Source organism: Macaca nemestrina, chromosome 17 (genome assembly GCF_043159975.1).
Source record: "Macaca nemestrina isolate mMacNem1 chromosome 17, mMacNem.hap1, whole genome shotgun sequence".
Taxonomy (NCBI): domain Eukaryota; kingdom Metazoa; phylum Chordata; class Mammalia; order Primates; family Cercopithecidae; genus Macaca; species Macaca nemestrina.
The window spans coordinates 61,698,608-61,716,762 of NC_092141.1; the positions used below are offsets into that span (position 1 = coordinate 61,698,608).

At 45.1% G+C, this 18,155-nt stretch overlaps 1 protein-coding gene across 5 annotated transcripts in view; it reads right to left on the reverse strand.

The window, feature by feature from the left end:
* Positions 1–17,806, reverse strand: part of LOC105472288 (aminopeptidase puromycin sensitive) — a 110,464-nt gene extending 92,658 nt beyond the window's left edge. Inside the window, exons 1-2 of one of the 5 annotated variants that reach the window (XR_011615790.1) lie at positions 17,693–17,795; positions 9,106–9,277 (exon numbers count right to left, since the gene is read on the reverse strand). Coding sequence is in view for 3 of the 5 variants with exons in the window: in XM_071083031.1 (XP_070939132.1) it covers positions 9,106–9,366 (261 nt within the window). In the remaining 2 variants the exon portion in view is untranslated. Of the gene's footprint in view, positions 1–9,105; positions 9,558–17,692 lie in introns of those variants that run through there. The other 4 variants (XM_071083030.1, XM_071083032.1, XM_071083031.1 and 1 more) reach the window with 4 other exon arrangements.
* Positions 17,807–18,155: the final 349 nt, after the last annotated feature.

Below are 18,155 nucleotides of genomic sequence, written 5' to 3' on the forward strand. Positions count from 1 at the left end.
TGACCTCGTGATCCACCTACCTCAGCCTCCCAAAGTGCTAAGATTACAGGCGTGAGCCACCGCGCCTGGACACTTGTGCATTTTTCAATTTAGTCATAACCTTGCCTATATGCATTTATTTTGCTGTTTTAAATACAACTTCAAATTCATTTCCAGACATCTGAATGTTCTAAATCTAAAATAACAAAAACACAGATGCCCTAAATCACAAAGAAATGCCTCCAGAAGCAGGTAAGTACAGCAAGCCATGTGGAAGCTGTGCACAACCCCTTAAAAGGAGGAGATGGTAGCCATTTATTGCAGCCAATGAATTATTGCTATGGTGACTGGCAGGTTTAGTGCTGACAGATCTTCCAATTTTTTTTTTTTTTTTGAGACGGAGTTTCGCTCTTGTTGCCCAGGCTGGAGGGCAGTGGCACGATCTCGGCTCACCGCAACCTCTGCCTCCCAGGTTCCAGCGATTCTCCTGCCTCAGCCTCCCCAGTAGCTGGGATTACAGGCATGTGCCACCATGCCCGGGTAATTTTTGTATTTTTACTAGAGACAGGGTTTCTCCATGTTGGTCAGGCTGGTCTTAAACTCCCTACCTAAGGCGATCCGCCCCCCTCGGCCTCCCAAAGTGCTGGGATTACAGGCATGAGTCACCGCACACAGCCTGATCTTCCAATTTTTTTAGAAAAAACTATAAATTCAGATTTCATGTGCAATATCTCAATTTTTTATTAATGGTAACTAATTAAAGTTTTCAGAAACATTGTATAGACCAAACAAAATCTGTGAGCAGGTCAACAATGCTCTTAGACAACTGAACATACCACAAAACTAAGAACATCAGAGTAATATGATATCTGCATGAAAAATCTATATATGAGTAATCATTTTATTAACAACCAATATATATTTAAACATGATTAGCTGGCAACTAAAATTACCTGACCTAAATGAGAGAGAGTAAGTTACAAAGTCTACAACGAGCTATTCAAAATATCTAACACATAAAGTGAAAATATCTTGGCTCACACACACAAAAAAAATGCTTCTCATAAATCTTTGTGATTCAAAACAAAGATGTCACTTCATGAATGGCTTATCTTTAAAGTGGCAATATTCCTTCACACTGTTTATTTCACCAAAACATACCTAAACAATACTAAAACCTGTGTGTCCAACTGGCCATTTTTAGCACTACAGTTGAACAAAAAAACAAAAAGAATTCTTGGCCTATTCAGAAGTTGACTTAAAAATTCCGCAACATAAGTTGCCGGGCACGGTGGCTCACGCCTGTAATCCCAGCACTTTGGGAGGCCGAGGCGGGCGGATCACGAGATCAGGGGTTCAAGACCAGCCTGGCCAACATGGTGAAACCCCATCTCTACTATAAATACAAAAATTAGCTGGGCGTGGTGGCGGGCACCTGTAATCCCAGCTACTCGGGAGGCTGAGGCAGGAGAATCGCTTGAACCCGGGAGGCAGAGGTTGCAGTGAGCCGAAATCGCACCATTGCACTCCAGTCTGGGTGACAAAAGCAACACTGTATCTTAAAAAAAAAAAAAATCAGGCCGGGTGCAGTGGCTCAAGCCTGTAATCCCAGCACTTTAGGAGGCTGAGACGGGCGGATCACGAGGTCAGGAGATCGAGACCATCCTGGCTAACACGGTGAAACCCCGTCTTTACTAAAAAATACAAAAAACTAGCCGGGCGAGGTGGCAGGCACCTGTAGTCCCAGCTACTCGGGAGGCTGAGGCAGGAGAATGGCGTAAACCCAGGAGGCGGAGCTTGCAGTGAGCTGAGATCCAGCCACTGCAGTCCAGCCTGAGAGGCAGAGCGAGACTCCATCTCAAAAAAAAAAAAAAAAAAATTTAGCCTGTAATCCCAGCACTTTGGGAGGCCGAGGCGGGCGGATCACAAGGTCAGGAGATCGAGACCACAGTGAAACCCCGTCTCTACTAAAAATACAAAAAATTAGCCGGGCGCGGTGGCGGGCGCCTGTAGTCCCAGCTACTCAGGAGGCTGAGGCAGGAGAATGGCGTAAACCCAGGAGGCGGAGCTTGCAGTGAGCCGAGATCACGCCACTGCACTCCAGCCTGGGCGACAGAGCGAGACTCCGTCTCAAAAAACAAAAAAAAAAAAAAAAAAAAGAAACACAAAAGAAATGAAGAACTTACTGGGGCATGCTCCAATGGGTAAAATGAATAAAAACCTTTCTGAGTTTGAAGCGTATGCCAGCAAAATAATAACCATGGTTTAGTCACTGGTCTTAATCATTATCTAGGCAACCACACTTTCACCCATCAACATCTACAGTGAATTTCACAGTAGCCAAGCAGTTAATCCACCAATGTCAAGATACCTGTACAACATTATACATGCCAAATCACACTGCGCATTACTATTGCAACCATTTGAGAGAAAGTATTTGTGCATTTTGGAAAGGCACCATGCACAACATCCAATTACAAGTTCCAACTCCTCCTGTGTTTAAGGGAAACTCACCTGTTTACACTAATGAATTAAGCTGTTTCTTGAATTGCTACTAATTTCTTTTTTCCAGGATACTACCATTTCTGGAAGGGTGGGAGGGAGGAACCAAAGGAACAAAGGTACTTATCTTAAAAATAGAAATCCATTCAAATTTTAAAAATTGGTCAGTATCCTACCTCATATTAGAGATGCACTGATTTAAAAGTTGACCAATAACGAGATAATCTACGGAAAGTGTCTGTTTTAGCACTTAGTGCCTCATATGTAGTCATCACTTAACAGATGTTAAGACATACACATACACACACAGGTTAAACTGTACTCTCATATCATCTAACAGCACTCACCTAACAGTTTATAAAGCTTCTGATCAGAATGATACGAAGTTTAAAAACAATGTATTGTATTACATGGCACTTTGGATATCAGCATACGTGTACTACCCCAAGAAGGTAATTTCAAATATCTGTTTGGACATAAGTGTATGTGCTGACTACAACGCAGTATAACACTGCTCTTTGTGATGCTGCTCTTCCCAACAGTAGTGCTGACCTGATGATGTAGTACATGATTTCTCACCTTTGACACCTTCATGATAGTAAATATTAGCTGTGTGTTCCACTATCGAAAAAACAGGTAATAATTCAAAGAAATTTCAGCATTAAAATCTTCAGTTTCCAAGTTTAAAACAGAATTAAAACAAGGTTGGCATATAAAAGTACATTGATAACAAGCTCATTTTCAATTTTTCTACTTGATGTTATTAAAGAATACAACGTTAGTGTATCCTTGCTTTGTTTCAAACCCAGGGTTAAGTCTTGTTGGCCTCCTATATAGACTGTACTTCAACTGAGTCAAATACTAAGTAAGGGCTGTACCAAAGAGGCAGCTTGACACCTGGTAACAACTTTACAATGGAAGTTTCCTATGAGCTAGGGAGGCGAAATCGGAGATAACATTTTCCTGAATGAATCTTTACTACAGTCACTCAGGAACATATCTTACATTTACTACAGTAAGACTCAAGAGGGGTTTTTCCTGATTGCCAATGTCCTGAGATTTTAGTAAAAGAAAATCTCCAGTGTGACAATTCCAAATGCCAATCAGTCTGAAGCCTGAGTCACTTTTGCCTAATAAAACTGATTTCATCATTAAAATAGCAATAATTGTTGCCTTGGTGGAACAGTTTTATAATAGCTAAAGACAGTAAGAAGCAAATAATCAGTAAACTCAAGTTGAGCCAAGTTTTCCAACAAGAGACACTGAAAAGAGCCACTTGCAGAAGGTCAAAAATAATTGCCATTAATGTAAAAATGCAAAACGCACAGAATATTGGTATGTGATGTTTGTGGTTACTAACATGCAACTAGACTTTTAAACTATACATAGGAATGAAAATAAATAATTACGCACCTACCTGAAGACAGAAGTTACTTCTACGGGTGGGGTGGGAAGAGATGGAAATGGGCTTTACTGGTATCTGTGACATTTTATTCCCCCCCAAAAAAGCATGCAGTCTGATGAAAATGGGGCAAAATGTTAATATCTGTTTAATCTCATAGTGTGTGACTTTCTTGTATTTCTAAAATATTTCCTAATTTAAAATAAAATTTTAAAGAGATTACAAGTGACCAAATAAACCAAGAACCACATACTTGCATGGTGTTCAAAACGAAATCACTAAAATCTAGAGAACTAATCTCAGTTAACAACAAAAGCCATTAGAAGGCTCAGTTCTTTCCCACTGACTCACATACAGATTAGAGTAAGATTTACTTTACAATAAGAGCAGGCTCATTTATGTGGCAAAGTTCAGAGAAGCTTCACAGATAATTTACTACTCAAGACCACATTTACCCAGGTTGTATCAGAGTATCAGTTATATCTAGAACCAGGAAGTTTAAAAAAAAAAAAAAAAAAAAAAAAAAAAAAAAAAAAAGGCCTGGAGGAAAAGCCAAAATAGGTGATACAAAGTCCATACAATAAAACGCATATCCTTTACTCAGAAGAGAATCCAACAAACTCTCACATAGAGATTGATTTTTTAGCCCAAACAAGCTTGTTTATCTGGCTACTAAGGCTTCTTCAGATGAAGTTTAGTAAAATACGAGAGGGAAGAAACTGCACAATAGGCAGCAATAAGGCACAATAAGCAGCAAGAAGAATATGAGGGTAAGGAAAACAAAACAACTTTAAAGAACAGATATGGGCCGGGCGCGGTGGCTCAAGCCTGTAATCCCAGCACTTTGGGAGGCCGAGACGGGTGGATCAAAAGGTCAGGAGATCGAGACCAGCCTGGCTAATACGGTGAAACCCCGTCTCTACTAAAAAATACAAAAAACTAGCCGGGTGAGGTGGCGGGCGCCTGTAGTCCCAGCTACTCGGGAGGCTGAGGCAGGAGAATGGCGTAGAGAGCTGAGATCCGGCCACTGCACTCCAGCCTGGGCGACAGAGCAAGACTCCGTCTCAAAAAAAAAAAAAAAAAAAAAGAACAGATATGGGCTGGCCGGGTAATACAGGTAATACAGACATGGGCTGGCCGGGTAATATAGGCTCAGGCCTGTAATACAAAAATTAGCTGGCCTTGGTGGTGCACACCTGTAATCCCAGCTACTCTGGAGGTTGAGGCAGGAGAAACGCTTGAGCCCGGGAGGCAGAGGCTGCAGTGAGCCGAGATCGCGCCATTGCACTCCAGCCTGGGCAACAAGAGCAAAACTCCATCTCAAAAAAAAAAAAAAAAAGAAAGAAAATATGCAGAATTTGGGCAAAAAATCTGTAATACAGGATTGACAATAACCATTTAGGTGCCAAATTTTTCAGCTGCCAAACAAACTACTATATCAGCAACACTTCACATAGTGCCAATTTGGTTATCTCCAACATGAATATTTTGTCAGTAGAGGCCAGGGGTTGGCTAGGATATCCTGATTTCTGGCCTTGAATGATAAACTTAGTTTCTCTGGCACAGGTAAAATATTTCCATAAGAGAAAGCCCAGCTGGGCACGCCTGTAATCCCAACACTTTGGGAGGCCGAGGAAGACAGAATGAGGTCAGGAGATCAAGATCATCCTGGCCAATATGGTGAAACCCCGTTTCCAGTAAAAATACAAAAAAATCAGCCAGGCATGGCGGCGCGTGCCTGTAGTCCCAGCGACTCAGGAGGTTGAGGCAGGAGAACTGCCTGAACCCAGGAGGCAGAGGCTACAGTCAGCCAAGATCGCGCCACTGCACTCCAGCCTGGGCAACAGAGCAAGACTCCGTCTCAAAAAAAAAACAAAACAAAAAAAAAGAGAATGCCCAATTATTGTACCAACCACTACACACTCATAATCATTAATAGTAGTCACACACAGAAACTTGTAATTCATTTTAATTAATTATCCACAAAGGGAGAGGATCAAAATATGAAATATCTACAAAAGTCCACTGCTCTCAAGTATCCAGTGTAAAGGGAGGGGACAGGGAATGAAATAAATTTTGGGCCTAGAGAAACTTCTGTATAATAACAAATTTTCAAAACCAGATAAATCACACTAATGTGAAAGACAACTAATTTTTCAACCACTGAACATCGACTAATTTCTTCACCTTCTCCAGCAGTCCACACCCCAGTCTAGGTTAAAAATCCACTAAGTTGGCTGGGCATGGTGGTTCATGCCTATAATCCCAGCCCTTTGGGAGGCCAAGGGAAGGGGATCACCTGAGGTCAGGAGTTCGAGACCAGCCTGGCCAACATGGCAAAACTCTGTCTCTACTAAAAATACAAAAATTAGCTGGGTGTGGTGGCACACACCTGCAGTCCCAGCTACCCGGGAGGCTGAGGCAGGAAGACTGGCTTGAACCTGGTGGGGGGGCAGGGTGGAGGCTGCAGTGAGTCAAGATCATATCACTCACTCCAGCCTGGGCGAAAGAGCTAAACTCCATCTCAAAAAAATAAAAATAAAAAATAAAATAAAATAAATCCACTAAGTTTCTAATATGTAACCTGTACAAATACTCTGGGTTTATCATAAAATTCTGTAACTAAAGCAACTAAGCAACTTGCATGTTTTGCATTACGTGATTCCAACTGTTACAAAACTGATCCAATATCAGTTATAAATATGTTTCCACAGATAAGAATTTTGTCAATATTTTTAAATTCCCACAAGATACCACCTAATGCCACAATTTAAATGTACTGCTCTAATTCATGGATTTCAAAAACTTTAATATATGCTTTTTACTTCTTACCAATGTTAATTCCTCTTTTACCCTTCCAAACATGTCAATTAGTACAATTTAAAAATCCAATCATCCTTTAATAAAACCTGTTGGAATTCACTATTGTGTCATCCTTGTGTTGCCATCTAGCCTGAAAAGAATTTCTGGAAAAAAAGTGTTTTAAAAAGTTCATGTTACTTTAAAAAATCCATTTATTTCCTTCCATCAAATTAACAAGCCCCTGTTAATATCTAGTATATCACCATATGCTCCCTCAATGGCACAAACCAGTCTTCCACAAAAGTAGAAGAGAGGTAAGGAGAAACATGTCACTGTTTCTTGTTCTATCCTGGTACTTAAACCAAACTCAGTTCTTTAATAAGTAATCATTTAAAAAGCTGTACTTTTTTCTGGACTTTTCCCAAAATATGTTTGCCTCCGAAAATTATGAACCCATTTTGGCAACTAATAGGGTGAATAAACAAATGTTTTTTTAATGTTAGTCTTTTCACATAATGCAAACCCATTCATCAATAGGTTCTCTTTCCCAAAGGTTTGCCAAGTCACAAGACACACTACTGTTTACAATCCCTCCCATCTGCCCCTTGCCAATATATATCAAACACTCTAGTCACTTGGCTTAAACCATAGTTTCCCAAATAACCTTTTCAAATTCTAATTTAGACCCAAGATTCATTCATTCTGATTCATATTTTTAATGGAAAATTTTTAAATCACCTGATTTTCACTAAGTTCTGCCTTTTGATGCTGCCAAATCCTAGAGCCCTCTTGCTTTCACACCAGTGCCCCAAATGAGACAGCTATGTTATCTGTCACAGATAAGTATATAGATAACTGTACTTTTAAATTCTGTACTTTTAGATATATTTTTAGTCTGAATACCGTACCCTCTTGGCTTTCAAAGACAACTACCAACATTCAATTCATTCGAGTACCAGTCTTCATTTCCTTCATTTCATTGCTATATACACCATGTTCTTTAAGGTTGGAGCCTACTGATTTCCCCCCACCCCAGACTGCAGTAGGAAGAGAAATGAAACAAAATATATTTACTAACATTCTATTTACAGATAACTATCAAACAGTTCCCATTTTTATTACAGGCTTCCTATTACATAGTATCATAAATGCCTATTGTTCAGGATGTTTGTCGGGCATCTATACTGATGGTCTCCAAAATCAAACAGATAATGCTGCGGGAGGAGGGAGGGAAGTATGATTCACCAAAAACTGCAGTGAAGAGTAATGGAATATTTTCACCAGTGGTATGTTATAACTAATAGCTTCTTTCTTTCTTTCCTTTTTTTTCTTTTTTTCTTTTTTGAGACAGTCTCACTTTGTCGCCCAGGCTGGAGAGTGCAGTGGCGCGATCTCGACTCTACAACCTCTGCCTCCCCGGTTCAAGTGATTCTCCTGCCTCAGCCTCCCCGGAAGCTGAGATTACAGGGGCCCACCACCAAGCCCCGCTAATTTTTAGTAGAGACGGGGGTTTCACCATGTTGGTCAGGCTGGTCTCGAACTCCTGACCTATAGTGTGCCCGCCTCGGCCTCCCAAAGTGCTGGGATTACAGGCATGAGCCACCGCGCCCAGCCAGCTTCTTAGAGGAAGGTACTGCTAAGCAACCATCACGGTAGCAATAAATCCACCAGCTTCGAAGGCTGCAAAGCTAGGAAGATAGGAGGAAAAGCGGAGATGGGGTCCTCTCGCAGCTTCTCTAGAGGTTAGAAGAGAACAAAGTCACTGCTGCACTGTCACTTGAGGGAAAGGGGGAGGGGGCGGATCATCTTGGAAACCCAGCCCCTGGGCTGGAGCAGGCGGGGAGAAGTCAGCGAGGCTGCCTGGGATTAACATTCTCGTTCTCACCCTCTTCCCCTTCTAGAAGCTCCCCTCCTCGCTCCAGCGCGGCGGCCAGAGTCCCAGATGACCACCCCCTCCAATGTATCACTCAAGGGGTGTAGAGAGAAACCAAAGAAAGAACTGAGTCAGGTGGTTGAGGCAGAGCGGGGACTCCCATGACCTCTCCGTCCTCCCTCAACACCCTCCAGCCTCCCCCAGAACACTATCAAGCCCAGAAGGGTCCGGGGCGGGGGGAAAAGCCCCACACAGGTGTGCTCGCCAGGGAGGGGCGCAAGGGCCGAGCCGCGGGCTCCACAGAGCTCCCGCAGCGCGGCCCCAGCCCGAGCCCCAGCCCCAGTCTCAGCTCCGGCCCCAGCCCCTGCTCCGGCCCCAGCCCCAGCCCCAACCGAGCAAGGCAGAGCACGCCGACCCCGGCGCCCCGCGGCCGCCCAGCCCCGACCCGAGGCCCGCCCGCCCTCCCGGCCGGGCCCTGAGTCCAGCCCGCGGGCGCGGCCTAACTGCTCGCCCCGCAGCTTGCCCCGGCGCCTGAGGGTCGCTGTACCTGGGCGGCGGCCTCCAGCTTGCCCTCGAAGGTGAAGTCCAGCAAGTCGGGCTTGAGGCAAAGGCTGTAGTTGATAGGGGAGACATCGGCAGGCAGCCGCTCGAAGGGCCTCTTCTCCGGCATCGCGGCGAGGCCCAGGCTGTGGAGGCGGCGGCGGCGGCGAGAGGAGCGGCTGAAGAGGAGAAGGAGGAGGGGAGGAGGCGGAGGGCCGAGGAAGAGCAGGCGGCGAGCGAGGGAGGGGGCGGCAGCTGCCAGCCACATCCACCGAGCGCGGGCGACCGCCGGAGGAGAGCGACCTGGGGAGCCTGGGGGGCCGGGGAGAGACCCAGCCAGAGCGCTAGGGGCTGGGTGGGAGGCGGTGCGGGCGGACTGGCGGGCGAGCTGCCTACGGGTAAGTGGGCGGAGGGGAGGGAAGGGGAGGAGGGCCCGCAAGGAGGGAGGGAGAGAGAGAGGGAGGGGGTGGCGGCGGCGGCTGCGTGCGCGGCCCCGCCGGCCGAGCGCGCCCCCGTGAAGGGCGCGCGCACGCCGGGGCAGAGGGCGGAGCGGCGAGGGCGAGGGCGCGGCCGGCGGGGCGGGCGGGCGCCGGGTCTCCGGCGCGAGCGCGGGGCGGGAGGCTGCTCCCGGTGCTGCACCTGTCGGCGCCGCTCAGGACTGGGGGCGGCCTTCCAACTGGAAGGAGCCGGGAAGGGCTTGATCAGAGGAAGGAAAGGCTTAAGGGGCCCCTGGGCTGCCTCGGGAAGTTGAAGCCTACGCAGTTGGTCAGTTCAGCCAGGGTCGCATGCATAAAATACCAGTTACAAGCAAAACCCCAAACTGGATTCTGCCTCCAGGTCAGCGAAAAGCCCTGACTTGAGGCTCTTTGTCCTCAATTCCTGTTAAGTAGCAAATTCAAAGGATGATTTGAAAATGTTTTGTCATAAAACCTTTAATAATCTAGGTTATATCAACCAATGAGATTTGGACTTTCGAGGGAGTGATTTCAAAAACTAGATTTTTGTTTCCATGATTTAATGTTTAAAATGGGATGTTTCGGCAGGGCGCGGTGGCTCACGCCTGTAATCCCAGCACTTTGGGAGGCCGAGGTGGGCGGATCACAAGGTCAGGAGTTGGAGACCAGCCTGGCCAATTACGTGAAACCCTATCTCTACTAAAAATACAAAAATTAGCCTGGTATGGTGTCATGAGCCTGTAGTCCCAGCTACTTGGGAGGCTGAAGCAGAAGAATCGCTTGAATCGAGGAGGCAGAGGTTGCAGTGAGCTGAGATCACATCACTACACTCCAGCCTCAGCGACAGAGCGAGATTCCGTCTCAAAAAAAAAAAAAAAAGTGGGCCTAAGTGTGGTGACATGTGCCTATGATCCCAGCTACTCAGGAGGCTGAGACGAGAGGATCACTTGAGCCCAGGAGGTGGAGGCTGCAGTGAGCTGTAATGGTGCCACTACTGCCCTCCAGGTGACAGAGTGAGGCCCTGTCTCAAAAAAAAAAAAAAATGAAATAACATTTTTTAAATGTTATTTAAAGTGTCAAAGGCAAGGAGATTTATTCATAATCCTCATATTTCTTTACAGAAATTTCTCAGAACCCTGTAATTTCCAAAACTGAATGTAGTATGTTGTAATGTCCAGCAGAAACATACTGTGAACCACTAGGTAGTATTAAATCTTATAGTACCCGCATCACAAAAAAGTAAAAAGGAAACAAATGAAAACACATCTTATTTAACCCAACATATCCAAAATATCATCATTTCAACATGTAATCAATATAAAAAATATTAATGAGGTTGGGCACGGTGGCTCACTCCTGTGATCCCAGCACTTTGGGAGGCCAAGGCAGGTGAATCACCTGAGGTCAGGAGTTCAAGGCCAGCCTGACCAACATAGTGAAATCCCGTCTCTACTAAAAATACAAAAAAGTAGCCGGGCATGGTGGTGCATGCCTGTAATCCTAGCCAGCTACTCTGGAGGCTGAGGCAGGAGAATCACTTGAACGCAGGAGGCAGAGGTTGCAATTAGCTAAGATCATGCCACTGCACTCCAACCTGGGCAAAAAAAGTACAACTCTGTCACAAAAAAAAAAATATAATGAGATATTTTACTTATTTTGTTCACACCAACTTTGAAATCCAGCGTGTACTTTACATTTATAGCACATCTAAATTCTGCCTATCCACATTTCACGTGATCCATAGTCACATGTGGTTAGTAGCTCTTGTACTGGGCAGCACAGTTTTGGACTCTGGGCCTGACCTCTTAGCCTCTGAATCCTACATACTTTTCAGAAAGGCAGACTGAAAAGCTGCAATCCTTTCAAATTAAGGTGTGAGATGGGACCTTTTGTTATATGTAGTTCTATGACCACTTACTGGTCAGAGAAATAATAATTTAAATAACCTTTTTTTTTTTTTTTTTTTTGAGCTGGAGTCTCCTCTGTCACCCAGGCTGGAGTGCAGTGGCATGATCTCAGCTCATTGCAACCTCCATCTCATGGGTTCAAGCAGTTCTCCTGCCCCAGCCTCCTGCGTAGCTAGGGTTACAGGCACCCACCACCATGCCCAACTAATTTTTGTATTTTTAGTACAGATGAGGTTTCACTGTGTTAGCCAGGCTGGTCTCAAACTCCTGACCTCAGGTGATCTGCCCACCTAAGCCTCCCAAAGGGCTGGGATTACAGACATGAACCACCGTGCCCAGCCCATATAATAATAATTTAATTAACTGTAATTGAATATTTATCGAGTTATTTCACTAAACACTTTTTTTTTTTTTTGAGATGGAGTTTCGCTCTTGTTGCCCAGGCTGGATTTCTATGGCATGATCTTGGCTCATGCAACCTCTGCCTCCTGGGTTTAAGAGACTCTCCTGCCCCAGCCTCCTAAGTAGCTGGGATTACAGGCCCCCGCCACCATGCCCGGCTAATTTTTGTATTTTTAGTTTTGTTTCTTTCTTTCTTTTGTTTTGTTTTGTTTTTCTTATTTTTTTATTTTTATTTCTTTTTCTCTTTTTAATTTTTATATTTTTAGTAGAGACGGAGTTTCACCATGTTGGCCAGGCTGGTCTCAAACTCCTGACCTCAGGTGATCCACCCACCTTGGCCTCCCAAAGGGCTGGGATTACAGGCATGAGGCACCGCGTCCAGCCCATATAATAATAATTTAATTAACTGTAATTGAATGTTTATCGAGTGCTTACTAAACACTTTGGTTTGTTTTGTTTTGTTTTGGGTTTTTTTTTTTTTTGAGATGGAGTTTCGCTCCTGTTGCCCAGGCTGGATTGCAATGGCGTGAGCTCGGCTCACTGCAACCTCCACCTCCTGGGTTCAAGCGATTCTCCTGCCTCAGCCACCCAAGTAGCTGGGATTACAGGTGCCCGCCACCATGCCTGGCTAATTTTTTTTATATTTTTAGTAGAGACAGGGTTTCACCGGGTTGGCCAGGCTGGTCTTGAACTCCTGTCCTCAAGTGATCTGTCCACTGGCCTCCCAAAGTGCTGGGATTACAAGCGTGAGCCACCATACCCAGCCAACAGTTTTCATGTATTAGTTCATTTAATTCTTCTCAACAACTCTGTGAGGCGGACATCTTTATCCCCATTTCACATTTGAGGAAACAGGCACACAGAAATTCAAGAACTTGCCTAAGGTCATACACTAATAATTGCCAGAGCTACAGTTAGGACCTAGGCATTTTTTTTCTCTCCTGAGAATCTTGCAGCAGATTCCCTGTTGTTCTAACTCTCCAGTTTTATTTTGTTTTGTTTTAATTTGTTTTGTTTTAGAGACGGAGTCCCGCTCTGCCGCCCAGGCTGGAGTGCAGTGGCGCGATCTCAGCTCACTGCAAGCTCCGCCTCCCAGGTTCACGCCATTCTCCTGCCTCAGCCTCGCGAGCAGCTGGGACTACAGGCACCCGCCACCAGGCCCGGCTAATTTTTTGTATTTTTAGTAGAGACGGGGTTTCACCGTGTTAGCCAGGATGGTCTTGATCTGACATCGTGATCCGCCCGCCTCGGCCTCCCAGAGTGCTGGGATTACAGGCATGAGCCACCACACCCAGCCCTAACTCTCCAGTTTTATTTTATTATAGTTCATCTGTTTCTTGGCTTCTCAAAATGTTATTTTCATTATGTCTGTTAAAGCAAATTTCATTCATAACCATTTAAGGCTCTCCATGAACTGTCCTTATCATTTTCCCAGACTTGTTTTTTCTTATCCTTTAACATATATTCTCCAGTCTGAACAAGCTAACCAGTTTAATGCTTGGCCCTTACAGCTTGTTCATTCTTCTCTTCTCTACCACTGCTCATGCATTATTGCTGGAACGACCTCCTCATCCTTTTTCGCAAACGGGGACCCTTCCCTTCCTTCAAAACTCACCTTTTCCAGAAAGTCCTCATTGACTAACTCCACCCAACTCTAACTCTTTTCCCATCAGTTCACAAGTACTGGCTTGTGCTGATTTATTTGTACTTGTTCTGTCTGTTACTCTGTAATTGTGCCATTGTTTTTGTTCTAGTTTTTTTTGAGACAGAGTTTTGCTTTTGCTGCCCAGGCTGGAGTGCAATGGCACAATGTCGACTCACCACAACCTCCACCTCCCGGGTTCAAGCAATTCTCCTGCCTCAGTCTCCTGAGTAGCTGGAATTACAAGCATGCACCACCACGTTCCGCTAATTTTTTGTATTTTTAGTAGAGACGGGGTTTCTCCATGTTGGTCAGGCTGATCTTGAACTCCCAACCTCAGGTGATCCGCCCACCTTGGCCTCCCAAAGTGCTGGGATTACAGGTGTGAGCCACCACACCCAGCCTGTAATTGTGTTTTAAATTTATTTTATATGTGTACCTTTGCAAGATGTACTACTAGTAAGAGCTTGTTTTCTAATTCCTTTATTACTCTCAGTACTGGACCCTGCACAAAGTACATCTCAATTGTTATTGAGCTGACTAACCAATTAACCAAGAGAGAATAATTTACCCAGTCTGTAGCCTTTCCTGTATGTACAAGATGTGTGCCCCATAGAGAAACTACGTGAACCTAAGACTAGAGGCAAATTTCTTTTATAAAATCATAGAAAAGATTAAAAACAAAACACTAGGCCAGGCACCATGCCTCACACCTGTAATCTCAGCACTATGGGAGGCCAAGGTGGGCGGATCACCTGAGGTTGGGAGTTCAAGACCAGCCTGACCAACATAGAGAAGCCCCATCTCTATCAAAAATACAAAATTAGTTGGGTGTGGTGGTGCATGCCTGTAATCCCAGCTACTCCGGAGGCTGAGGCAGGAGAATTGCTTGAACCCAGGAGGCGGAGGTTGCAGTGAGCCAAGATCACGCCATTTTACTCCAGCCTGGGCAACAAGAGTGAAAGTCCATCTCAAACAAAAACAAAAACAAAACACTAGGGCCACAGACTTCATGGCAGCAATGATTTTTGATCCTGCTGAGGAGAAAGAAGAGAACCTTACTTGGCCCCATCCTTGTTCCCATGATTCAGGAGATTCCAATGCAGCAAGTCAAAAATAAACCCACACTTAGAACTCGGGATAGGCCGGGCGCGGTGGCTCAAGCCTGTAATCCCAGCACTTTGGGAGGCCGAGACGGGCGGATCACGAGGTCAGGAGATCGAGACCATCCTGACGAACACGGTGAAACCCCGTCTCTACTAAAAAATACAAAAAACTAGCCGGGTGAGGTGGCGGGCGCCTGTAGTCCCAGCTACTCGGGAGGCTGAGGCAGGAGAATGGCGTAAACCCGGGAGGCGGAGCTTGCAGTGAGCTGAGATCCAGCCACTGCACTCCAGCCTGGGCGACAGAGCCAGACTCCATCTCAAAAAAAAAAAAAAAAAAAGAACTCGGGATAGAGAAATGGAAGGTAACACACAGTTCCCTTAAATATGACTGGATGACCACCTAACATATGCTCCATACAGGCTTCTCTGAAATAACTGAAATTAGAAGAACACAAGGGCCCTTGGAAATTCATTTCCCTCCATGGTGCTTCAGGAGGAATGGGAAAGTCAGTAATGTCCCAAGATCCTTAGCCCTACTTTTAACAGGCTTCTAGGCTTCTCTGTTTACCAAGCCTTTGAAAATCTGCAAATGAAAAACCTATGGAAGTTCATATATATCAATAAAAAGTTAACAAAGATTTGGGAGACTGATGACTTGAGGCCAGGAGTTCAAGATCACTCTGGGCATCATAGTGAGACTCCCATCTCTACAAAATAAAAATAAAAATAAAAATAAATTGGCCAGGCGCAGTATCTCACGCCTGTAATCCCAGCACTTTGGGAGGCCGAAGTGGGTAGATCACGAGGTCAGGAGATCGAGACCATCCTGGCCAACACGGTGAAACCGCATCTCTACTAAAAATACAAAGAAAAAAAAAATTAGCCAGGCGTGGTGGCAGGTGCTCGTAGTCCCAGCTAGTCCCAGCTACTCGGGAGGCTGAGGCAGCAGAATGGCGTGAACCTGGGAGGCGGAGCTTACAGGGAGTCGAGATCGCACCACTGCACTCCAGCCTGGGCGACAGAGTGAGACTCCATCTCAAAAAAAAAATTGTTTTCAATTAGCTGGGTGTGGTGGCCTATGCCTATAGTCCTAGCTACTTGAGAGGCTAAAGTGGGAGGATTCCTTGAACCCAGGAGTGTGAGGCTGCAGTAAGCTATGACTATATCACTGCAGTCCAGCCTGGGCAACAGAGTGAAATCCTGTCTCTGTTTGGTTTGGGTTTTTTTGAGATAAAGTTTTGCTCTTGTTGCCCAGGCTGGAGTGCAGAGGCACAATCTCGGCTCACTGCAACCTCCACCTCCTGGGGGTTGAGGCGATTTTCCTGCCTCAGCCTCCCAAGTAGCTGGAATTACAGGTGCCTGCCACCATGCCCAGCTAATTTTTTGTATTTTTAGTAGAGAGGGGGTTTCACCATGTTGGCCAGGCTGGTCTCGAACTCCTGACCTCAGGTGATCCACCCGCCTCAGCCTCCCAAAGTGCAGGGATTACAGGCTTGAGCCACCGCGCCTGGCCAAAATCCTGTGACTTAAAAAAAAAAAAAGAAGTTTAAGAAAGAAAAGAAAGGAAAAAAAACAATCAGTCATTCTAGCCAGAGCCACTATTGTTTTCAGTTTTCAAGTACTAGCCTGACAAATATGAGGACACAAAAATAAATAGTTTCAATATCATCACTGACTTTATGACCTAAAACAAGTCCTATCAATTCTCTGCCTCAGTTTCCCCATATGTAAAGCAGATATGGGCATAATGCATGCTTATCTCAAAGAAAAGTATGATTTCTCCAGTGGTTTGAGAATTCTTAAAAAGCCTATTTTTGGGCCGAGCGCGGTGGTTCATGCTTATAATCCTAGCACTTTGGGAGGCCGAGGCGGGCAGATCACTTGAGGTCGGGAGTTCAAGACCAGCCTGGCGAACATGGTGAAACCCCATTTCTACTAAAAATACAAAAAAATTAGCCGGGCGTGGTGGCGGGTGCCTGTAATCCCAGCTACTTGGGAAGCTAAGGCAGGAGAATTATTTGAACCCAGGAGGCGGAGTTTGCAGTGAGTCAGGATCACACCATTGCACTCCAGCCTGGGTGACAAAACAAGACTCCATCACACACACAAAAAAAGCATATTATTTTCTTAATGTGAGAATGGTCTTTGTAGCAGGACTAGTAAAAAGCTGAAGGCCGGGCACGGTGGCTCAAGCCTATAATCCCAGCACTTTGGGAGGCTGAGACAGGTGGATTATGAGGTCAGGAGATCGAGACCATCCTGGCTAACACGGTGAAACTCCATCTCTACTAAAAAAATACAAAACACAGCTGGGCACGGTGGCTCATGCCTGTAATCCCGGCACTTTGGGAGGCCGAGGCGGGCAGATCACAAGGTCAGGAGTTCAAGACCAGCATGACCAACATGGTGAAATCCCATCTCTACTAAAGAATACAAAAATTAGCCGGGTGTGGTGGCACACGCCTGTAATCCCAGCTACTCAGTAGGCTGAGGCAGGAGAATCACTTGAACACGGGAGGCAGAGGTTGCAGTGAGCCAAGATTGCACCACTGCACTCCAGCCTGGGTGACAGACTGAGACTCTGTCTCAAAAAAAAAAAAAAAAAAAAAAAAACTAGCCGGGCGTGGTGGCGGGCGCCTGTAGTCCCAGCTACTCTGCATGGAGGCTGAGGCAGGAGAATGGCGTAAACCCAGCAGGCGGAGCTTGCAGTGAGCTGAGATCCTGCCACTGGACTCCAGCCTGGGCAACAGAGCGAGACTCCGTCTCAAAAAAAAAAAAAAAGTTGAAGTATAGAGAGAGAGCAAATGTAAGTCATCGAAAGAAGTATTTCAGAGCAAAGATAATGTAAAGGAATTGGACTAGGGAGCCAAAACATTCAGGCAGGAAGGAGAGAAACCCCAGCTGTGGAACACAGAAAGAGAAAGATGTGGAGAGTTTGAGAGAACCATTACAAAACCACCAAGTTAGATCAAAACAAAGCATTACAGTTACTATTTAGCCTCTCTGACTTACAAATTATGGCCTTCAATGTCAATTTCAAGCATACAAATTATAACTCAAATTCCACTAATACGTGTCTTACCTGTGGAATATGATGAAGGGGTTCCAAAGGCCAGGAACACAAAACGTAGGAGAGCAATCCATGGAAAGTGATGCCATGAGGTCCCAGCCTTGTCTCTTCCGTAACTTAAAATGGCTGTTGAAATGACAGTTGGAAATGTGAGTAGATGGAATGCTGCCTACCCATCCTGTGTTCTTCATGAAAGGAAAGTAGATTAATTTCACGTGCTTTAAAATGTTTTTAAAATGCTATACTGATTGATAACTTAGTTTGTCATAATAATATAGATTGGATAGACTGATGGATAGATACATAGTTTTATTTATTTGGGGATAGCAATATGACATTATGCACATAAAAATGTGGCCAAAGGAAGGTCCTATCTGGTCAGAGTGTTATTTCTCTTGGTATCTTTCCATCAGGAAGTTGAAAAAGTCATACATTTCCACCTTTCTCACTTCCTTTCTAGCCCTCCTTTTTTTTT